The sequence below is a fragment of the Geotrypetes seraphini genome, chromosome 2 (assembly GCF_902459505.1).
Source record: "Geotrypetes seraphini chromosome 2, aGeoSer1.1, whole genome shotgun sequence".
Taxonomy (NCBI): domain Eukaryota; kingdom Metazoa; phylum Chordata; class Amphibia; order Gymnophiona; family Dermophiidae; genus Geotrypetes; species Geotrypetes seraphini.
The window spans coordinates 229,312,319-229,336,908 of record NC_047085.1 but is presented as its reverse complement, the minus strand read 5'-3'; the positions used below and the strand labels follow the sequence as shown (position 1 = coordinate 229,336,908).

At 51.1% G+C, this 24,590-nt stretch overlaps 1 protein-coding gene across 2 annotated transcripts in view; it reads right to left on the bottom strand.

The window, feature by feature from the left end:
- MYH9 (myosin heavy chain 9) overlaps positions 1-24,590 on the bottom strand; it is an 807,001-nt gene that overhangs the window by 469,324 nt on the left and 313,087 nt on the right. For both annotated transcript variants that reach the window (XM_033935132.1, XM_033935133.1), the window contains exon 14: positions 5,266-5,439. In XM_033935132.1, the coding sequence (XP_033791023.1) occupies positions 5,266-5,439 (174 nt within the window). The remainder of the gene's footprint in view (positions 1-5,265; positions 5,440-24,590) is intronic.

Below are 24,590 nucleotides of genomic sequence, written 5' to 3'. Positions count from 1 at the left end.
CCTAACCTCACGTACTCTTTACTATCATAGCAAGGACAATTGTGCTCCCATTGAAACCCCAGTTTATATATCTTCTGTTAAGCCTCCTTGTTCTTAACTACCAAAGAAATATCAAATGATCTACTCTTTACCACTCTAGCAAATCAATTGTCTCCCATTGTATCCCTGTTTATAAATCTTTTGTAAGCCGCCTTGAACCGTAAGGTAATGGCGGAATAGAAATCCCTAATGTAATGTAATCTATGTGCATGCACTGCTTTCAATGCATATTCATTGGGGAAATCCTGAAAACTCGACTGGATTGCGGCCCTCAAGGAGGGACTTTGAGATCCCTGTTCTAGGGGGATTCCTTATCTTTGCTCGACTTTGGATCTGGTGGATGTTTGGCGCACTCTCCATCCTGGGGAGCGTGATTACACTCACCTATCACATGCTCATGGCACTCAATCTCAGATAGACTACTGGCTTCTGTCTACTAGTTTTTTTTCCTCTATGACTGCGGTGGGCATCGGTCCCTATTGAGTTTCAGATCATGCCTTTGTTTGGTGCACCTTGAATGTGGGGGCGGGTGAGAGCGGCTCCCGTCGCTGGGGCTTCCCTCTGGCTTTATATAGGGATCCTGAGTTTCTTGATCATTTACTCTGGAAATGGAAGGACTATCAGATTCATAATAAGGCTCATCTGGTGGACCCGGTGTTATACTGGGAAGCAGCTAAGGCAGATTTGCATGGCGAGAATATTGCTTATGCTAGCTTTAAGAAAAAGGCGTGCAATAGGGGAATTCTTCGCCTGGAGAGGCAAGTTTGGGCAGACAGGATGTGGTATGCTTGCCATCCCACCCCCTCCCGGAGGAGCACTTTGCTGGCCACGCAGGCCTCTTTAAATGAGCTATTGCAGGCCTATACCGCCTGCTCCCTTCAATATTTTAAACATCAATTTCATCTACATGGTAATAAGGGCGGAAGACTCTTAGTTAACCTGGTCCTTATTTCTGATGGTCCATGGCGGGTGCTCCGGGTGCTGGGGAGGGGGTGGGGCCGGTTTGTACTGATGAGGCAATTGTGAGAGTGTTTCGCCAGTTCTATCAGAGGTTATATGCTCACTTTACGACCCCGGAGCTGCCGAGTGAGCTGTATCTCGACAATGTTCAGACTCCTCGTGTCTCCGCCATTCATCAATGGATGTTGAATGCTCCTATCTCGATGGAGGAGGTGGCTTCGGTGATCCAGTCTAGCGCTCTTTGGAAAGCCCCGGGACCCGATGGTTATGACGCAGAGTTTTATAAAATTCCTCTCTATAGAAATTACACCGGTGCTGACTTCTACCTTCAATGAGTATGTTCAGAGTGGGTCTTTATCACAGTCTCTGCGGGAAGCACATATCGTGGTTCTGTTGAAAGCAGGATGAGATCTTACCTTGCCTAGTTCTTATCGGCCTATCTCCCTTCTTAATACAGAGGCAAAATTTTTCACTAAGATCCTGGCTAATAGGATGGCCCATTTCTCCCTGAACTTATCGCCAATTCTCAAGTAGGTTTCGTCCGTAATCGTCAGGAGGCACACTATTCGTCATATTTTAACCTCTTTGGAATACATGGCTCATGCTCGTTTGCCTTCTCTGTTGGTTAGCTTCGATGTGGAGAAGGCTTTCGATAGGGTCTCCTGGAAGTTCCTATATGCCACGTTGCGACATTATGGGTTTGTGGGATTTTTCCTTGATGCTGTCTCCGCTCTTTATGCTTCACCTTTGGTGGCCGTTTGGGTTAATGGGCTGCTTTCTGACCTTTTTGACATTCAGCAGGGTACTCGGCAGGGGTGCCCCTTGTCCCCTCTGCTGTTTGTTCTGCATAATTCGGACATTCCAGGGGCCCCATTGGTACGGTGGAATTTAAATTGTCCGTGTTTGTGGATGATCTGCTGGTCCATCTTACTCGTCCTGTCCAAGCTTTGCATGCTCTTTTGATGGTGATGGCTGAATATGGGGACTTTTGGGGTTTTCAGTTGAATCTCGAGAAGTCCTTGGCTCTTCCTACTCTCCCGGAACTTCGGGACACCTGGCCAGGGGTCTTCCCACTGAAATAGGCTGACCAGGCTTTTCGTTATCTCGGCATCCAGTTAACTCCTTCGGTATCTTCTTTTAAACAGGCTAATTTGCATTTGCTCTTTGACTCGACGCGTCGCTGCCTAGAGGGTACACGGTCGCATTCACCTTTTTAATATGGTTGTTTTTCTTCAATGGATTTACGTTCTTCAGGTGTTATCCATCCGCCTTCTGCAGAAGGATATCCGTGCGTTGCCTCAGCTTCTCTCTCGGTTTCTTTGGGGGTGGGGGGAGAAAGCCCTGCATGGCTTTCTGTTACTTATTGGGCTCTTGGTCAAGGGGCAGCATGGGGGTTCCCAATCTGAAAAAATACAATCAGGCTTGCTTGTTTTGTTACTTGGGAGATTGGATCTTGTTTTGATTATGAATTCGCCTTCTACCATCCTTGACATCTGTTTTCTTTGTTACATGCCCCTCGATCTTCTCTCCCATCCCACTTCAGATCGAGTCTTTTGCTGGGGTCTCTACGTGACTGTTGGAGGGTCCTAGTGTTTGGCTTGGGGGGGAACCCGGGAGTGTCTGATTTGCTACCCCTGCAGGGAAACCTTCAGTTCTTACCTGGCTGGATGTCTGCATCCTTTAGATGCTGGACTCAGTTGGGTTTCACTTTGTTGGAGCACGTCCTTACCCCGGAGGGCAAGCTTTCCCCTTGGCACGCTTTTCAGCTTCACAATGGGATTCGCAGCATTTTTTTTTGTTTTGCTTACTTACAACTGGATCATTATGTGCGCTCTTTGGTGGTGGAGGATCTGTAATTGGGTTTGGGTGCTAAGCTTTGGGCCTTTTTTGCTCCCTTTTTGGAGGACGGCTCGTCAGTTTCGGCGTTACATCAGGCATTGAGTGCTGTTGGCCCGCCTTAGATGTGGTATTCTCTATGTGCTCGTTGTGCCCCAGACTTAGGCTTACGACCCAAGGATCTGGATGTGACCTGCCTTATTAAGCGTATTCCCACCCTTTCGATTTTGGCTGATTTTGGCGGAGTGTCAGTTTCGGGTGCTACATCATGCTTATTTTACGCGAGTCCAACTTTTTCACTCAGGTTTAGTAGAGTCGCCGCAATGTGAGAAATGCACTCGTGCACCTAAGTCCTTTTTTCATGCCTTTTGGAGCTGTCCTGTGGTCTGGGCTTTTTGGTGACGGGCGATTCGTCACTTGAAGCTTCTGTTGGGCTGCTCTATACCTCTTACTCCAGCAGGGTTTTTGTTGGATAAATATGAGGCTTTTCGTTTTCCCCCCAGAGGTGGGTCGGTTGTTTTTGCGGAAGGCTGGCTTAGTGGCTAAAAAGATTATTTTGGGAGAATGGGCTTCGGATCTGGCTCCTTCTTATTGGGCTTGGCGTAACCACTTGCACACACTGATGCTGCTAGAGAGGGGTTGAGTGTATCATTCTTTGCGTCAATTGAAGTTTTTTCTACAGGCGTGGGGACCTTTTATTTACTTTGTCTCCTCGAGCCTGCAGTTCAATTCTTAATTATTTGCCTATTTGATTCCTGAGTGGTAGGGGGTTCGCGGCCTTGGGGTGGCCTCCTCCCGGCCTTTCTCTGCTTTTTTTTTTTTTTTTTTACTTTTTGTTCTTTTCTCTTTTTCCTCTCTCTCTTTCTTCTTAGGGAGGTTCATTCTCGGATTCTTTGGGGCTCAGAGTCCAGGGCCCTGAATGATTTATTTCTATTTAGTTCTTGTTCTGGCCTCCCACCTGTATATGCTGGATGGGGTTTGTTTTTTTTTAGGTTTTTTTTTTTGGTTTGTTTTGGGGGGGTTGGGAGGTGGGTTGGGGGATGGTGTGGGAGTTCTGGGACTCGAGATCTATTTGCTGTACGGCTTTTGGTGCACCCATGTGTTCTTTGTTGTATTCATTGAGGGGGGTTTTTTTTGCCTTTGCTGTGCTCCATTAACCAACTGTTTCCAGTATACCTGTCCACCAGACTGAGGGAGATGTGTTCTGTACCTTTTCATACCATGTTTATTGACATTTTGGCCATTTTCTCACCTTTGTCTTCTGGTGATCGGTAAGTTTGACCTTTTTCTAATAAAAAGAGATTTCAACTAAAGTGACTATACTTTTTGACTGTCTATGTTGAGTTCTGCGGATGACGTCACCCACATGTGAGAATGATGCCTGCTTGTCTTTGGAGAATGTGTTATTCAGCTTAAACAGGCAAGCAATATAAGAGCTAGGTTACTGCAATGGGGTTTATAAGAGATTACACCAGGCCACTTTATAGGCATTGCAGATCCAGAACTCGTTAAATTACCAGGTATCTTCATGATCATAAAATCCCAACTTAAAGAGTTTCCCATTGAACTGTCCCTTCCCATTTAAAGTTTCAAATTTCAAGTTTTATTTAAAATTTGATTAATCACTTAATCAAAATTCTAAGCGATTAACATTAGTGTGTCCTGCAAGGAAACTATTGGTAATCATCCCCTTCAGAGGAAAAGTTTGCACCCTCATGAGCACAAGCATTTTTCTGTCTATGGCTGTACTTTGTGGAATTTATAGTCTCAGTCCCCGAGAAAGAAGGAGGGGGGGGAAAAAAAAGGTCAAAACATTTATTCATGGAAGCCTACAGGTCTGGATAAGACATCAGACAGGGTTTTAGGGGAGCCATATAATTTTATTGTATCTATTGTTTATATCTCTGGTTTTGGTCATTATTAGTATAAATATCTTTGTACTTGCCACGAATGAGGTTTCTCCTCAGACTGACGCCCTTGCTAAATAGTCTCCCTAGGGAAACAATTTACAAAAATCATCTCCGTGCTGTCCTGTATTGCAAAGGATACAGAATCCTGTTGCATAAAATGAAGCGCCATTGAAAGACGGCACAATCCCAAATCTCAAGGAAGCTTTCAAACTATAAGTAAAATACAATGATTAACTGAAGATAAGCTTGAGCTGAACCTCACTTGAGTAAAAAGAAGCTGCACTACATAGAAAAGCATGAGAAACATGCAAGATAAAAACAACCCTCAAGGTGTGTATTAATATTCCAAGTACACTACATCAAGCATGTATTAGTTGTATTAGCAAACTACTCAGCTGTTCAATTAGAATTATGAGAAGCAGTGATGTGAGAAAATCTAAAAACAAACACGAACGCGGCTGGACATTATTGTTGAAGAGACAAAGTTGCTAGACTAAAGCCACACTACTTGGTAACTCACCTTGCCAGCATAGTGCAAGATACAAAAATCTGCCTTGTCTTTCAACTGTTTGGGTTTCTGGAACTTAGGATGGCTGCCAAGTTCCTGCATCACCTTCTCCACAAAGCTTTTATCAGTGGCTTTAGGGAACCAGCACTCTTCATCCACCAATGCCAAGATACCAGGAGGACCAGCCTAGAAATTTTAAAACAAACAGTTTATGGACTTAAATTTAAATATTAACCTACTAATAAGACTTACAACTAACATAAGCCAATTATAGTTATTTCCAATTCATCAACTAGACAATTTGAATAGTCAAATACATATGCTGTTTTCTAATTATAGTATTAATGCTTTTAAATCAATTTTGAAAAAAATCACTTTAAAAATTAAGCGCCCCTTCCTTAAGTGGTAGGCTGTTGAGGGAGGAAGACAGAAAGTCACCCTTATGCTCCAAACCCCCGTCCTCTTCAGGAAGGCTAGAAAACATTTGAGGTACCCTGACCCTGAGGGCTAAGATGTCATGAAACCAATTGAGAGCAAGCCACCTATGACTGCAGGGATAGCAGAAAGGTAGTCAAAGCTTTTTGCAGAGATGTACTTTCTTGTACAAGCTGCTAGTCCAGGAAAATGGACAAAAGAGGTCTTTCAAGGGCCCCCCCATACTCTTGTGATCCCAACTGGTCTTGGCCTGCAGTACAGGAAGCTCATATCACTGCCATTTCCACCAGTGGTAGAACTTAGTTGCTATCTCCAGCATCCCCATGGTCTGGGGACCATTACAGGAACACACAGACTGCCACCCAGAATCAAGTTACAGTTCCTCCTGACAAACTAATCTGGGCTGATGTAGTAGCTCTCCACCACAGCTTCCTGTGCAGATCCTTCAACCTCTTCTGCTTTCCCCAATGCTTGAATATGTGCTCGTTCACCTACTTTTTTAGTTTGTGTTTTAAATTTTATCCAGCAGAGAAAACCAGCCAAGCTAAAATAGCACTTACTTATATTTTCCATCCCGGGGGGTATCTTAGAAGGGCCTCTACTTACCATTTCTAGCGATTGCCCACAGTGCCATTGTGCCTTTAGTCTTCTAGGACTGAGGCCCAAAGGCTGGAGTCCAGGCCAACCACATGCCTTGCTGCACCAGTCCAACTGCAACCATCTGCTGAAGGCAGAGAACATTTGCAAGTTTCAGGACTGCGAAACTCCTTGCATTGGTGATGACACTGAAAAGTCAGCAGACAGCTGGAAAAATCCACATTTTAGCAGGAAAAGAAGTAATGTCGGTGGAAGCAGGAGAACGGTGGCTGTGCAGCAAGGGACTGGCTAGAGTTACACCAAAGAATGGGCAAGAGTTTTGGATGCTGCCATGTGTGCATCTATGCACACTGGCCCTGGACTTTTGGGAACCCAAATCAATGTCTCCGAAATTTCCCCTTTGACAACTTCCCTTGCTGCTTCACACTCATTTCTGTATCTAAGAGAGCAGGAGCCCAGCCTTCTTGTATCCTGACAGACGCCACTTAGGGCTGCTCTCCCTTCTGCACTGAGGACCCTCTAGCAGCAAGGTGGCATAGCCATACTCTCTTCTGGACACCGAGGTAAGTGGGGTGGGGAGAGAAAATGCTGGGAGCTTTTGACACCAATTTGGGTGCCCAAAAAGTGGTACACAAATGGCTGCACACATTGGCAGAGCCCATAAAAATTACACTCCCATGAAGGGAACGGGGATAGAAAACTAGTGAGGGCAGGCTTAGTGCTGATAAGTCAGAAGAGTGGTAGGGATGAACTGGGGGGGGGTGTCCATGAATCTTTTGGAGGTAAATAAGGGATCCTATAAAGCCTAGAATCTGTATTGGAGGACATTTATGAGCATTTGATTTACTACCCAATTCCACAAATATATTGCTCAGGCAATGCACAATATGCAACCACAATTCATTAACAAACGAAATAAAACTATAAATTTAAAGCAAGACCAGCAGCACCCATTAAGTTTATTTAACCCAAGATGGCCTGATGGAAAGAACCAGATCTTTAAAGGCTTCCTAAAAGAACAATCTGGGCAAACGTATATTTCTAGGAAAGAAATTCTAGCTTAGGCAACAATTCTTCCTACTGGTCCTAGAAGAAAAGTGAATCAAAACTGGTCCATTACTTTTTCCTGTCTATTGGCATTAGGCTTGAAGTGTTCATTTTTGACACCGAAGTTTGCATCTTAAAGGTGGACATTATATGCTTTTGACTGTCAGACTGCAGTCAGTTATAGCATCAGCAGATCTCGGAAGTGTCAACCACATAACCCAGGAGGAAATAGTGTCTTTCACGGTTCATAGACAAAAGCGCGCCGAAACCCAGCGCAGACAACTGAGCGCAAGGCAGAAGCGCGCCGAAGAATAACAGAATTTTAAGGGGCTCCGACGGGGGGTTTTGGTGGGGAACCCCCCACTTTACTTAACAGAGATTGCGCCGGCGTTTGGGGGGGGTTTGGGGGGTTGTAACCCCCACTCATTTACTGGAAAAGCACAGTTACTTACCGTAACAGGTGTTATCCAGGGACAGCAGGCATATATTCTCACACATGGGTGACGTCATCTACGGAGCCCCGGCGCGGACAGCTTTTCAAGCAAACTTGATAGAAGTTTCAAGTTTGCACACTGCACCACGCATGTGCTAGCCTTCTTGCCCACTAGAGGGCGCATCTCCACCTCGTGGTCCTCAGTTCCACATCAAGCAAAGAAGCCATCCCCGGGGAGGTGGGCGGGTTGTGAGAATATATGCCTGCTGTCCCTGGATAACACCTGTTACGGTAAGTAACTGTGCTTTATCCCAGGACAAGCAGGCATGATATTCTCATACATGGGTGACCTCCAAGCCAACCAAAAAAAAAAGGGCAGGTGGGAGGATGGCAATTTAGGAAAACAGGTTACGTAACACCGACTGGCCAAACCGGCCGTCGCTTCTGGACAAGGTGTCCAGACAGTAGTGGGAGGTGAACGTATGAACCGAAGACCAGGTGGCAGCTTTACATATGTCCTCCATAGGAGTGGATCGGAGGAAAGCAACCGAAGCTGCCATCGCCCGGACCTTATGCCCCGTGACTCGACCCGAGAGCGGGAGACCAGCCTGAGCGTAGCAAAAAGAAATACAAGCAGCTAACCAGTTGGACAAGGTGCGCTTGGAAACCGGATGTCCTACCCGATTAGGATCAAAAGACAAAAACAATTGAGGAACCTTCCGATGAGACTTAGTACGTTGGAGATAAAAAGCCAACGCCCTCTTACAGTCAAGCGTGTGAAGCGCCGCCTCACCAGGATGAGAGTGGGGCTTCGGAAAAAACACTGGAAGAACAATAGACTGATTGAGGTGGAAATCAGACACAACCTTAGGTAGAAATTTGGGATGGGTGCGAAGAACCACCTTGTCATGATGAAACACCGTGAAAGGAGGATCCGCAACCAAAGCTTGCAACTTGCTAATCCTACGGGCGGACGTGAGTGCAATCAAGAAGACCACTTTCCAAGTGAGAAACTTAAGAGAAGATTTGTCAATAGGCTCAAAAGGCGGTTTCATCAGGTGAGCCAAGACCACATTAAGATCCCATACCACAGGAGGAGGTTTCAGAGGAGGATGAACATTCACAAGACCCCTCATGAAACGAGACACCAGAGGATGCAAAGAGAGGGAACGCCCCTCGAGATGCCGATGAAACGCTGCAATGGCACTAAGATGCACTCTAACGGAAGTCGTCTTCAGACCAGAATTCGACAGATGCAACAGATAAAAGAACAAGAGGGCACTCGGAAAAATTGGAAGGGGATAGATTCAAAACAAATGCTAGGAAGTTTTTCTTTACTCAGCGGGTGGTGGACACCTGGAATGCGCTTCCAGAGGATGTAATAGGGCAGAGTACGGTACTGGGGTTTAAGAAAGGATTGGACAATTTCCTGTTGGAAAAGGGGATAGAGGGATATAGATAGAGGATTATTATGCAGGTTCTGGACCTGTTGGGCCGCCGCGTGAGCGGACTGCTGGGCACGATGGACCTCAGGTCTGACCCGGCAGAGGCATTGCTTATGTGCTTATGTGCTTAGATATTCCAACACCGAAGACACGGGAACTGAAGTCGGGTCCAGATGGTTCGAGAAGCACCAGGATGAAAATCTGGTCCACTTCTGGGAATAACACAGCCTAGTCGAGACCTTCCGAGAGGCCTCCAAGATCTCCCGCACTGGCTGAGAGACAGGGACCGAATTCAAGGAGAAAGGAACCAAGCCGTCAGATGTAAGGACTGAAGATTGGGATGTAACAGCGAACCCCGACTCTGAGAAAGCAGAGAGGGAAAGACCGGCAGAAGCAGAGGTTCCCTGGCACTGAGTTGAAGCAGCAGGGAAAACCAATGTTGTCTGGGCCAACGAGGAGCAATGAGAATCATAGTGGCTCCCGTCGATTTGAGATGCACCAACGTTCTCAAGATCAGAGGAAAAGGAGGGAACGCATAAAGGAACCTCCCTTCCCAGTCGAGAAGAAAGGCATCGGCCTCGAGACGGTCCCGGGAGTACATCCGAGAACAGTAGAGGGGCAGTTTGTGAGTCTCGGGCGAGGCAAACAGATCCACCTGAGGAGTCCCCCAGCGGTCGAAGACCTCGCGCAACACCCGGGAGTTCAGCGACCACTCGTGCGGTTGTAGAAGGCGACTGAGTTTGTCTGCCAGACAATTCATCTCTCCTTGAATGTAAACCGCACGCAAGAATATGTTCTGAGAAACGGCCCATGTCCAAAGGCGCAGGGCTTCCTGGCACAGAGGCCAAGAGCCCGTCCCCCCTTGCTTGTTTACGTAATACATGGCCACCTGATTGTCTGTCCGGACGAGCACCACTTGATCGCGCAGGAGATGACAGAAGGCCCGAGCAGCCAGAAAAATGGCCCGAAGCTCCAACACGTTGATGTGACATCGTCGATCCGCAGTCGACCATAGGCCCTGCGTTCGAAGACCGTCGAGATGAGCCCCCCACGCATACTCCGAAGAGTCTGTCGTTAGGACCTTGCGATGCGGAGGAACGCGAAAGAGCAAACCCCCGGACAGATTGGTAGAGTTGGTCCACCAATGGAGCGAGCGTCTGAAAGACGGAGTCACAGTCAAGCGGCGAGATACTGGTTCGCGGTCCTGACGCCATTGCGAGGCCAACGTCCACTGAGGTATCCTCAGATGCAAACGGGCGAACGGGGTCACTTGAACCGTCGATGCCATGTGCCCCAAAAGCACCATCATGCGCCGAGCCGACACTACATGCAGCTGCGAAACCTGACGGCCCAATTGAAGCAGTGCCTCCAGCCGTGGAGAGGGAAGGAAGGCACGAAGGAGAACAGTGTCCAGCACGGCTCCTATAAACTGGAGGGATTGAGTCGGGCGCAAGTGAGACTTGGGAAAGTTCACCTCGAACCCTAGACCCTGAAGAAGCGTGATAGTCTGTTGGGTCGCTGAAATAACTCCTTCCCTGGTCGGGGCCTTGATCAGCCAATCGTCCAGATAGGGAAAGACCTGTAACCCCCGGGAGCGCAGAGCAGCCGCGACCACCACCATACACTTCGTGAACACCCGAGGGGACGAAGCAAGACCGAAAGGTAGTACCCGGTACTGAAGGTGCAACTCCCCGACTTGAAATCTTAAAAACTTTCGAAAGTCGGGATGCACCGGAACATGGGTATACGCTTCCTTCAAATCCAGGGAGCACATCCAGTCCCCCTCGTCCAATAGAGGATACAGAATTGGAAGCGATAACATACGGAACTTCTCCCTGACCAGGAACTTGTTGAGCTTCCGGAGGTCCAAAATGGGGCGCAAGTCCCCGGTCTTCTTTGGGACCAAAAAGTAACGGGAGTAAAATCCCCGGCCCTGCTGATCGCGAGGTACCAATTCGACCGCCCGGAGGCTCAACAAGGCCCTGGCTTCTTCTCGGAGAAGGGTCAACTGGCTCCGATTGGGCGGGCAAGCCCCGGGAGGCATGTCTGGAGGTTGCCTGGAGAAGTTGAGCGAGTAGCCCTCTGAGACGGTCCGGAGCACCCATGCGTCTGACGTAATCCCTGACCAAGCCCCGGCAAAGGCCGTGAGCCGACCCCCGATGGGGAGGGGGTTGGGCGACATCGCGGCGGGGGCCAGCCCCCAGCCGCCCATCCCGTCAAAAGGACGGCGCTGGCTTGGATGCCCCTTGCGTAGCGGGCTTGGAGGGACCCCCCCTACCCTGTTGGGGTGGACGTCGGGGTGGGGGTCTCGAAAAGGCCGGTGTCGATTTTTGAGGATACCGCCTAGGGGGCTGTCTAAATGGCCTCTGAGGCGACGGCTTAGGCTTTGGGCGCACCAGTGACGCTAGAGAACGCTCTTGGTCAGAAAGCCGCTTTGTAGCCGCCTCTAAGGAGTCGTCGAATAACTCCGACCCGACGCAGGGTAGATTAGCCAATCGCTCCTGCAGGTTGGGGTCCATCTCGAGGGTCCGCAGCCACGCCAGCCGGCGCATGGCTACCGCACATGCCGATACCCTCGAGGCTAGCTCAAATGCGTCGTATACCGCATGAAACAGATAGAGACGTAGTTGGGACAGGTTTGACATAAATGTGGCAAACCTGTCCCTGTGCGAATCCGGGATCACCCCCTGGAAGTCTGGCAGATCCTTCACCATTGTTCTGAGGTAGGAAGAATAGGCGAAAGCATAATTGAGGACCCTCGTGGCCATCTGAGAATTTGCATATAGACGATGGCCGAATTTATCGAGGGTCCGACCCTCTCTCCAAGGGGGGACCGCAGCAGAGACCCTAGAAGGCTGCGATCGCTTGAGAGCCGACTCCACCAGGAGCGACTGATGGGAGAGCTGCCCCCCTTTGGGGGGAATCGTCCGGTATTTGGATTCCATCTTGGTGGGCACTACCGCGACTGTAAGAGGGGTCTCGAGGTTCCGAAGCAAGGTCTGAAGGAGGACCTTGTTCAGCGGCAGGCGGGGGGATTCCCGCGGAGGGGCAGGAAGATCCTGCTCCTCCAAAAATTCTTTTGTATAGTGGGACCCCGCCAACAGGTCCACCCCCAGAGCCTTCGCCATGTCATGGACAAATTTTGAAAAAGAAGATGTCCGTGCGGGCGGAGAGGGTGTCCGAGACTTCCCTGCGGAGCCGAAAGGAGAGGCTTGTCGAGAATACCTCAACTCCGTACCGGATCCCGATCCCCACGAGGCACGGTCCCGTGACCTCGAAGGGGTAGGGGAACCTTCCCGCCTGAAAGACCCCCTGGGGGAACCCCCCGGGGTACGGAGGCCCGTCCCTTCCGCCCCGGCGAGGAGGCACGGGAACTCTCCCGGATCGGGGACCGCAAGAGATCGGGGTTGTCGAGGCGGAGTTCCTCGACCCGCAAAGCCCCGCCCTCGGGCGGCGTCAAGCGACCACGCCTACGAGGCGAGGCCCGAGACCGTTTGGCCTTCTTCAGGCGGTGCTTCGCCCGAGGCTTGCTCGAGGGCGAGGAGCCCCGGGAAGACCTCGAGGACGAGGACGAGGAAATCCGGCGTACCCGGCGCTGCTTGTCCCGGGACCGCACACTAACCTCAGGCTGTCTCATCGAGGTCGAGTCCGAGGGGAGAGTCGAGGTCGAGGCCGAGGGAGCTTCGGCCGCTGAAACCCCGGTGCCCGAGGCCGAGGCCGCCAACTGCGGGGCCGCCGAGACCGAAGGAGTCGAGGCCGAAGCCTGCTGCAGGGTCTCAATGGCCCCGGACAGCTCCGAGGAAATTAACGCTCGGAGCAAGTCCTGAAATGCCGGGATCGTCAGACCCGGCGGCAACACCTGGGGATGCTCCTCAGAGGGCGACCTCGGTCTCGAGTATTCCCTCGGGGCTATCACCTTAGACGCCTTGGGCTGGGCAGAGGTCGACGTCCCCGCCGACGAATAGCCCGAGGATGGCTTCCTGGCTGATCCTGAAGCTGAGGAAGGAAGCGGAGACTTACCCGAGGCTTGTTTCTGCGAGGCAACCGGCTTCGAGGTAGCAGAGGGACCCGATGCCGAGGTCGAGGCCGGGGCCGGAGCCGAGGCCGAACTCGAGGCCTTCCCCGTCGGGGTCTCGACGGCAAACAGATCCGCCATACGGGCCTTGCGGCGTGTAAGGGCCCGTTTCTGGAAGGTGGCACACTTAGCACACAATGCTGTCGGGTGTTGGGGCCCCAAGCACCTGTGAGGGTCAGTGATCGACAAAAGCCGGTCACACCTACCACACTTCTTAAATCCCATTACGGGCCGGGACATGGGCCCAAAACGAGGCCGGGAACAGACGAGGTTCCTCGGCCACGGCTACCGGGAGCCCCCGGAGCGAACGGACGAAAATATATATTTTTTTTTTTTGAGAAATGAAGAAAACAAAGAAAGAAAACACAGAAAACGCAGCGACCGCGTCGAAATTCCGCACACAGCCGCGGCGACAGAAGGCAAAACACGAGCACAATTTTCCACAGGGCTTCTGGCTCCGCGGATGAAATTGAACTGAGGACCACGAGGTGGAGATGCGCCCTCTAGTGGGCAAGAAGGCTAGCACATGCGTGGTGCAGTGTACAAACTTGAAACTTCTATCAAGTTTGCTTGAAAAGCTGTCCGCGCCGGGGCTCCGTAGATGACGTCACCCATGTGTGAGAATATCATGCCTGCTTGTCCTGGGATAATGTAACTTTTTCCCTCTTTTTTAGGGAAAAAGTGAAGTTTTCAGTATAATGTGGGGGGTTACAATCCAAAATAATATTACCTCTAAATCAGAACCTCATATGGACAACAAACCTCCCCTCTGCAATACTAACAGGCTTTAATTTCACACACACACAAGCCAATCACATAACAGGTAGTAACAGGGAAAAAGAAAGGAAAGAAAGGTGGAGCTTTCTCCACTTGATTGGCAGTCTTCATGTCTTTGATAATGATCACCCCCAAGTCACGTTCTGCTACAGTCCTTGCTAGGATCTCACCATTTAGGGTGCAAGTCCTGCATGGATTTTTGCCGCCAAGGTGCATGACCTTGCATTTTTTGGCATTGAAACTTAGTTGCCAAGTCTTTGACCAATGCTCCAGCAGGAGTAGGTCCTGCGTCATACTGTCGGGCATTGAGCTTTTGTCGGGCATTGTGCTTTCATCTGTTGTGCGGTTGCCTACTATGTTGCATAGTTTGGAATCATCGGCGAATAATGTAATTTTACCTCGAAGCCTCTCAGCCAAGTCTCTTACGAAAATGTTAAATAGGATCAGACCGAGCCCTGCGGCACTCCGCTGATCACCTCCATCGTATCGGAGAAGGTACCGTTTACCACTACCCTCTGAAGTCTACCTCTAAGCCAGTCCCTAACCCATGCAGTTAATGTTTCACCCAGTCCCATCGAACCCATCTTGCTCAATAACCTACGGTGTGGGACGCTATCAAACGCTTTGCTGAAGTCCAAGTACACAACATCCAGGGACTCCCCTATATCCAGCTTTCTTGTTACCCAGTCAAAGAAGCTGATCAGATTTGATTGGCAGGACCTTCCATTCGTAAAACCATGTTGATGGGGATCTCGTAGATTCTGAGCGTTCAGGATCGTATCCAATTGGCATAAGAGAAGTAGACCTAGATATGTGGAAGGTAGATAAAGCACAGTTACTTACCGTAACAGGTGTTATCCAGGGACAGCAGGCATATATTCTCACATGTGGGTGACGTCATCTACGGAGCCCCGATGCGGAAGCATTTTCAAGCAAACTTGATTGAAGATTTAAGTTTGCTCTGCTGCTCCACGCATGCGTGCCTTCCTGCTCCACTAGGGGGCGCATCCCCTCGTGGTCTCCAGTTCACTTAACTAGCAAAGAAGCCAACCTCGGGGAGGTGGGCGGGTTGTGAGAATATATGCCTGCTGTCCCTGGATAACACCTGTTACGGTAAGTAACTGTGCTTTATCCCAGGACAAGCAGGCATGATATTCTCACATGTGGGTGACCTCTAAGCTAACTGAAAAGGGATGGAGGGAAGTTGGCAATTTAAGCAAATAGATTTCGCAATACCGATTGGCCGAACCGGCCATCGCTTCTGGACAGTGAGTCCAGACAGTAGTGGGAGGTGAAAGTATGAACCGAAGACCACGTGGCAGCCTTGCAGATTTCCTCAATAGGTGTGGACCTGAGGAACGCTACGGAGGCTGCCATCGCTCGGACCTTGTGTCCCGTTACTCGACCATGCAGCGCGAGACCAGCCTGAGCATAGCAAAAGGTGATGCAATCGGCCAACCAGTTGGACAAGGTGCGCTTGGAAACTGGGTGGCCTAACCGGTTTGGGTCGAAGGACAAAAACAATTGTGGGACTTTCCGGTGTGGTTGAGTGCGTTGGAGGTAAAAAGCCAACGCTCTCTTACAGTCAAGAGTGTGAAGCGCAACCTCTCCGGGGTGAGAGTGGGGCTTGGGAAAAAACACGGGCAAGACGATGGACTGACTGAGGTGAAAATCAGACACTACTTTAGGCAAGAACTTTGGATGTGTGCGGAGTACCACCTTGTCATGGTGGAATACAGTGAAGGGTGGGTCCGCTACCAGAGCCTGTAGCTCACTAACTCGCCGGGCGGAAGTGAGTGCAAGCAAGAAAATCACCTTCCACGTGAGGAATTTAGGATGGCATTTGTCTAGGGGCTCAAATGGAGGTTTCATTAGTTGAGCCAGAACCACGTTAAGGTCCCAAACCACCGGAGGGGGTTTGAGAGGAGGGTGGATATTCAGGAGACCCTTCATGGAGCGAGAGACTAAGGGGTGGAGCGAGAGGGCTTTTCCTTCCAGAGGCTGATGAAAGGCCGCAATCGCACTGAGATGTACTCGAATGGAATTGGTCTTTAGGCCAGAGTGAGATAATTGAAGTAAATAGTCAAGGACCAGAAGGACGGGAACCGACACCGGGTCCTGGCTGTGAGAGGAGCACCAGGCTGAGAATCTGGTCCACTTTTGAGAATAGCAGGTTCTCGTCGAGGTCTTTCTAGAGGCCTCCAATATCTCCTTGACTGATTGAGACACGGGGAGAGAAGTCAGGGGGAAAGAAACCAAGCATTCAGATGAAGAGATTGAAGATTGGGATGTAACAGCGAACCCTGACTCTGTGATAGTAGAGAGGGAAACCGAGGCAGAGGCAGTGGATCTCTGACACTGAGTTGAAGTAGAAGGGAGAACTAAGGCTGGCGTGGCCAGCGAGGGGCAATCAGGATCAGGGTGGCTTTCACCGTTTTCAGGTGGACCAGCAACCGCAGGATCAGAGGGAACGCGTATAGAAACCTTCCCTCCAGTCGAGGAGGAAGGCGTCGGCCTCGAGTCGGTCCGGGGAGTGTATCCGGGAGCAGAAGAGGGGCAGTTTGTGATTGTGGGGGGATGCGAACAGATCTATTTGCGGCGTCCCCCACTTTTCGAACACCTGTCGTAGGGTCTGAGAGTGCAGTGACCACTCTTGTGGCTGGAGGAGGCGGCTGAGTCTGTCCGCCAGACAGTTTTGTTCTCCTTGTATGTACACCGCTCGAAGGAAGGTGTTGTTGGAGATTGCCCATTTCCAGAGGCGCATGGCTTCCCGACAGAGGTACCAAGACCCTGTCCCCCCTTGTTTGTTTACATAGTACATTGCTACCTGGTTGTCGGTTTGGATGAGAATCACCCGGTCGTGAAGCAGATGTTGAAAAGCTACAGCTGCGAGATAGATGGCCCGGAGCTCTAGCACGTTGATGTGACAACGGCGGTCTTCTGCTGACCACATCCCCTGAGTGCGGAGGCCGTCCAGGTGGGCTCCCCAAGCGTACTCCGACGAGTCTGTGGTGAGTGCCTTGCTGTGAGGAGGGGCGAGGAAGAGCAAACCTTTGGAAAGATTTGAAGAGTCGGCCCACCAGCGGAGCGATCGTTGCAAGGAAGGAGTCACTGTCACGGGACGATCGATCGGGTCCCGGTCTTGACGCCATTGAGAGGCCAGGGTCCATTGAGGGATGGGCGAAGGGTGTGACATGGACGGTGGAGGCCATGTGGCCCAGGAGAGTCATCATCTGTCGAGCTGATACCGAGGTCATCAGTGAGATCCTTCGGCTCAGACTTACTAACGACTCTAGACGCGGAGGGGGGAGGAAGGAACGGAGGTGAACCGTGTCCAGCGTGGCCCCGATGAATTGTAGGGACTGCGAGGGGCGTAGTTGGGATTTTGAGAAGTTTATCTCGAACCCCAGACTCTGTAGGTAGATAATAGTCTGTTGGGTCGCTGAGATAACCCCTTCCCTGGACGGGGCTTTGATCAGCCAGTCGTCCAGGTAGGGGAAAACCTGAAGACCCTGGGAGTGTAAGGTAACTGCGACCACCACGAGGCACTTGGTGAAGACCCGAAGTGACGATGCTAGGCCGAAGGGGAGGACTCAGTATTACAGGTGCACGTCTACCACCTGAAAACGCAAGAACTTGCGGTGAGCAGAGTGCACTGGAACATGTGTGTACGCCTCCTTCAGATCGAGGGAGCAGAGCCAGTCGCCCTCGTCGATCAAGGGGTAGAGGGTTGGCAGGGAAAGCATCCGAAATTTTTTCCGTACCAGAAATTTGTTGAGGCGTCTCAAGTCTAGTATTGGGCGAAGGTCTCCCGTTTTTTTCGGTACCAGGAAGTAACGGGAGTAGAAGCCCTTCCCCCGTTGGCCGGGGGGAACCTCCTCCACTGCTCTCAGGTGAAGCAGATCTCGAGCTTCGGAGAGGAGTAGGGGTAGCTGCGTCCGGTTAGGAGGGCAATTCCTTGGGGGGTTGTCTGGAGGAATGGCCCGAAAGTTGAGAGAGTATCCTGATGAGATCACGCCAAGGACCCATGCGTCCGACGTGACTTGTTCCCAGCGAGGGTAAAAGACTTTGAGGTGACCCCCGATGGGAAGGAGGCCTGGGACTACGGCGGAGGGGGCCCGCCCCCTTCCGCATATCCCGTCAAAAGGACGGGGACGGTTTGGTAGTCGCAGGCGATTGGGACATGGGCGGGGCCCGATGGTGGGCTTGCGGGCGCCTGGGCGGAGGCCGCGAGAAGGCAGGAGTGGATTTTTGTGGGTAGCGGCGCGGAGGGGCCCTGAACGGCCTAGACGTAGGCGGTTTAAGCTTTTGCCGCACGAGGGAGGCAAACGAGCGTTCGTGTTCGGAGAGGCGTTTTGTAGCCGCCTCGATAATGTCATCGAACAGTTCTTTACCCACGCAGGGGAGGTTAGTCAACCGGTCCTGTAAGTTGGGGTCCATGTCGACCAGGCGCAACCAAGCTAGTCGGCGCATGGCGATAGCGAAGGCTGCCTCTCTGGAGGAGAGTTCGAAGCCATCGTAGGCCGCGTGGAATAGATGGAGGCGTAGGTTGGAGAGGGACTCTGCAAGCAGGCTAAACGCTCCTTGGCGGGAGGCCGGTAAGTCAGTCTCAAAGGTTCTCAGTAGTCCAATGAGATATTTGAGATAGGATGTGAAGGTGAAAGTGTAGCTTTGCACCCTAGAGGCCATCATCGCATTTTGATATAGTCTCCTGCCGAACTTGTCTAGGGTTCGCCCTTCTCGGCCTGGGGGGACTGCCGCTGAGACCCTGGAGGGGTGAGCCTTCTTCAAGGAGGATTCTACCAACAGCGACTGGTGGGAGAGCTGCGGTTGTTCAAATCCCGGGAAGGGTACTGTACGGTACTTAGCCTCCATTTTGGAGGGTACTGCTGTGACCATATAGGGGGTCTCGAGGTTTCTGAAGAAAGCCTGTTGGAGTACCGGGTTAGGCGGTAAGCGAAGGGACTCTCTGGGCAGTGATGGCATATCCAGCTCCGCTAGGTACTCTTTAGAGTATCTGGAGTCGGACTGGAGGTCTAAGTCCAAAACGTGGCCCATGTCCTGGACAAAGCGAGAGAAGGATGGGCGGGATGTTCCCGAGGCCCCTTGCGGGGTCGGTGAACGAGACCTCCGTCGGGTGGAGAAGGATGGGGAGGCTTCCCTCGAGTATCGAGGCTCCTGCTCCGATCCACGCTCCGAGACCGGGGAAGTACTTTGAAAGTGTTCCGGGGTCGTGGATCTCCGATGTCTCGAGGAGCCCCTCGGAGACGATGCCGGGGTTCGGGGTACCGATCAATGACGAATCGGTGACCTCGACCCGGACTCCCTCGGTGAGAGTCTGAAACCTCGGATCGGAGCCCCGGTCCGAGGGGGAGTTCGGAGGATGTGCGGGTTGGAGAGTGATAGCTCCGTCACCCTCAGCGGTCCCGTACGAGGTGTAGGTGAACGGCCTCGTAGAGTGGGGGAACCTCGGGCCTTCTTGGAGGTACGGCGGTTCGAGGTTTCTGTCGTTTTAACACGACGTTTTGCCCCACGGCGGTCTGTGGTGTCTCGGCGAGGAGTCCAAGGAGGATGGGATGCGGCGAAGCTTGCGCGCTTTTCCTCGAGGTGGCTCGACGCGAGGCTCAGGCTGGTCTGGCACATGCGGGGTCGAGGCCGGTTGTAGATGGGCCATTGCAGCGGACAGCTCCGATGAAATCATCGCTCGGAGTAGGTCCTGGAAAACGGGCACGGACAGCATGAGGGCATGTCCACTGCCTCGGTGCGCTCCACCGGGGGCGACCTCGTATCAGAGTATTCCAGTGTGGTGGAGGCACGGCCCGAAGGCTTGGAGGGCTTCGCCGGGGCTGTGAGCATGGGACTTCCGCCATGCGTCGCCGGTGTCTCCGAGGCTGGCTTCTTCGCTGTTGCGGAACCTGAAGAGAGAAGAGGGGACTTACCCGGAGCCGAGGCTTTCTGTTGTCCCGAGGACTTCGGATTCGAGTCTCGAGGCGATGCTGAGGTATTCGGGGCCGAGGTCAAGGCCGGGGCCGAGGCCGAGGTAGAGGGTTGGTCGGCGGCGAAGAGATCCGCCATGCGGGCTTTTCTTCGACGGAGGGCCCGGTTCTGGAAAGTAGCACACTGGGGGCAGGAGTCGGTTGGATGAGCGGCCCCCAGGCAGAGGATGCACCAGCGATGCGGGTCTGTGATGGAAAGAAGCAGCTCGCACCGGGTGCACTTTTTAAAGCCGGTCAAAGGCCGGGACATAGAATCGAAAGTGGCCGCGGCTCGAGTAGCCACGCGGCCATGGGGACCCGGAAGCCTCCGGGTCGGTCAAAAAGGAAGCAGGAACAAGTTGAATAAGAAAGAAAAATTCACGCACAGCGACTTAATCGAGAAAAATAAGAAAATCGCGGTGCTAGAAGGCAGTTGGGGCAGAGCCTGAAAAAACACGACTTCTAGGCTCAGCGGAAAATTTTGAACTGGAGACCACGAGGGGATGCGCCCCCTAGTGGAGCAGGAAGGCACGCATGCGTGGAGCAGCAGAGCAAACTTAAATCTTCAATCAAGTTTGCTTGAAAATGCTTCCGCATTGGGGCTCCGTAGATGACATCACCCACATGTGAGAATATCATGCCTGCTTGTCCTGGGATAATATGTGTGACCAGGCCTTTTCAGAGATGGGAGAACCGATATCAGATTCCCACAATTTTTTAAGTAGTAAGATTGGGTATGGGGAGATAGACTTCAGGAGTTTGTAGAAGTTGGATGCAGTATGACCTAGAGCTAAATATTGCTTAGCTAGAGAAAGGAGAGTCAGTGAAGTAGGCACTAACAGAGGATTGAAGCTAGATTTCTTGATAGAGGATCTCAGTTGGAGCCACTGGTAAAATTGTGAGGGAGGGAGAAAGTAGTTCACCATTAATTCACTAAAGGGGAGTTATGAGCTATCTGAATTAAATAAAGAAGCAACCGTCCATATTTGTTTATGAAACCACAAGGGCCAAGAGAAGGGTCGCTTATCTATTAAAAATTGACGGTTACCCCAAATAGGACAAAATGCTGATTGCAGCCAAGGGTGTTCCAAATATTTGTCCAGATCAAAAAGGATTTTATGAGTTGTTTGAATGAGGGGATTATGGAGGTGAATATTGGAAGGAGAGGAGCCTATCAGATGCTGCTAGCACTGCACGAGGCAGAGGCAGGCATCGGAGAGGAGGGGAGAGCAGAAAGGAGGCAAGGGTGAGCTGTGCGAGGCGCTAGGGGAGCGGAGAAGCGCCAGCACAGCTGAAGGAGGCATCGGGGTAGCGGCGAGAGTAGCTCCGCCCACCCCATCGCGTCAGCAGCTTGCGACCGGGCTCCTCCATAAAAGGAGGCGAGCCAACGGGCGCTGCTGCTGCTAGCACTGCACGAGGCAGAGGCAGGCATCGGAGAGGAGGGTAGAGCAGAAAGGAGGCAAGGGTGAGCTGTGCGAGGCGCTAGGGGAGCGGAGATGCGCCAGCACAGCTGAAGGAGGCATCGGGGTAGCGGCGAGAGTAGCTCCGCCCACCCCCATCGCGTCAGCAGCTTGCGACCGGGCTCCTCCATAAAAGGAGGCGAGCCAACGGCGCGCAGCCATTCGGCGCGCGGCAAAGGCGAGTGGCAAAGGCGCTTGCCTTAGCGAGAGCGCCTTTGTGAAGAGCCTTAAGAAGAGCCCAATCCAGGGCAATAGGACACTGTAGGGCAAATCCTTTATTCCAGACACTCTACTGCTCAGATCTCTCTAATAACCTAACTTTTCAAATTTACCCCTCAGAGGCCCTAAGCTCACATACTCTTATACTACCTCTCATACTATCTCTCATACTCTCACATTTACTCTCTCTCTTACTCTCATACTATCTCTTATACTCTCACATTTACTCTCTCCCTTTTTGTTGTTATGGCAGGGCGAACAAGGAGTATGAAACCTACAAACAAGGTCGGCATCCCCTGCATGGAGGTAATCCGGGAGATGACCTCAGCCTACGCACAGACGGAGGAGAACACAGCACCGGGAAAGGACGTCTCCGTGCAGACCGAGGCCATCCCACAGCAGTACATTACGGCCTCTACACAGACAGAGGAGATCGGCCAGCAGGATGACGACATCGTGCAGGAACTAAGAAGCCTCAGGGAGGAAGTGAAACGTCTGAGAGGCATCAGAGAGGATGAGGCCTATATAGATGGAATAGTGCAGGAACTATCCCAAATCTCAGAACGAGCCCATGACGGATCTCCCATGATGACTCCAGGACCGACGTCAAAAAAACCAACTGTTGCAGTTCAGGAGATGAATGGAGACACTGACTCCTGGCAGTTAGTGACATCCTCCACAGGTAAACGTAGGAGACCCCCCCCCCCCTCCATTCACAATCTCTTCACCTTCTCACTCTTTCTCTCACCAGGGCAGCTCCACATTGACTCCACATCTGAGCCTGAAGAACAGATTCCAGGTCTTGCAGGAAGAGACTACCGACGCAGATATGGACCAGGATCAGCACACATCTCCATCTCCGGGCACAATGGATCGACACCCCCAAAAGAAGCGTAGAGTAATAGTCATTGGGGACTCCATGTTGAGGGGCACCGAGGGACCAATATGCAGACCGGATATGCAGTCGAGGGATGTCTGCTGTCTGCCTGGAGCCAGAATAAGAGATGTGACCACCTGTCTCGATAGACTTTTCAGGCCCCAGGACCACTTCCCCATGCTGCTCATCCACGTAGGAACAAATGACACTGCCAAGAACACCCTGGAGGACATAACTACAGACTTCGGAGCACTGGGAAAGAGACTGAAACAGACAGGAGCACAGGTAGTATTCTCTTCCGTTCTTCCTGTTAGGGGCAGAGGAAGGGGCAGGGACGAACGCATCCAGAAGACGAATGAGTGGCTGCAACGATGGTGCCAGGAAATTGAACTTCGGATTCCTGAATCACGGAGAGGCATTACAGGGACTACAGGGACCAGACGGACTCCACCTGACCAACAGAGGTAAGAACGTCTTCGGACACAGACTAGCCCGCCTACTTCGAAGGGCTTTAAACTAGGTAAGTCGGGGGAGGGTACCCATTTTTACACCGGAGCAGTAAGTAACAATCCTGATGTGGCAAACCAAAACTCCGCTTTCAAGTCTGAGGTAAGTACCCTTAATGCAAAAGAATCGCTAGGAGACACTTTAACTCCAATGGGTGGCTCACTACAGGAGCTTAAAAATCTGAAAGAGTGGAGAGCTATGTATGTTAACGCACGCAGCCTAGGGAATAAATTTTTAGAACTAGAAACAGAAATAGTTAATGCATATCTAGACGTAGTAGCAATATCCGAAACATGGTTCACAGACTCTCATGGGTGGGATATAACTATACCAAGATACAACCTGCTTCGGCAAGACAGAGAGGGTAAGTTAGGAGGTGGGGTAGCACTTTACATCAAAGAGAACATCAAGACAACCAGGATCACGGATGTCAAGTATACTGGGGAATCCATCTGGGTAAACCTGGCCAGAGGCGGAGAAAAATGCCTATACCTTGGTGTGGTATACAGACCCCCAAGACAATCGGAGGACAAAGACACAGAATTAATTGAAGACATGGAGAATATCACCTTACGGGGGGACGTAGTTCTGTTAGGAGACTTCAACATGTCTGATGTAGACTGGAACACACTCTCAGCGACAACTTGTGATAGCAGAAGGATATTAACGTCCATGAAGGGAGTATGGCTCAAATAACTGGTACTAGAGCCCACAAGGGCCCAGGCCATCCTGGACCTGGTACTTACGAACGGGGAAAGAGTCTCGGAGGTCTCGGTGGAAGAAACGCTAGCCACCAGTGACCATAACATGGTATGGTTTAACCTTAAGAAAGGCTTCCCTAGATCACAAACAAAAACAAGGGTACTCAATTTCCGGGGTACCGACTTCACACGCATGGGAGATTTCATCTATCAGACACTGCAGGTTCAAAAAGTGACTGATACTGTGGAAGCTATGTGGTCAACCTTGAAATCGATCCTTCATGAGGCAACTATCTGCTACATAAAATCGGTAACCAAACAAAGGAAAAAGAAACCCCAATGGTTCACAGATGAGGTCTCGTACCTAGTCAAGGAGAAGAAAAAAGCATTTCTCTCATACAAACGCACCGGGGAAAAAGAAGCTAACATTGAATACAGGACAAAGTCTGCAGCGGTCAAAACAGCAGTCAGGGAGGCCAAACTTCGAACGGAAGAAACTCTAGCGAAGAACATTAAGAAAGGGGACAAATCTTTCTTCAGATACATTAGCGACAGGAAAAAGAACGCAAACGGGATAGTACGCCTTAGAACGCCAAACGGGAATTATGCGGAAACAGATTCCGATAAAGCCAAAATACTGAATGATTACTTCTGTTCAGTCTTTACATGTGAGGCACCGGGACAAGGGCCACAGCTGGAAGCAAAGCAAAGCATGGAAGACCCATTTCAGAATTTTGAGTTCACACCAGCTGATGCTTACAGAGAACTGTCAGGACTCAAGGTGAACAA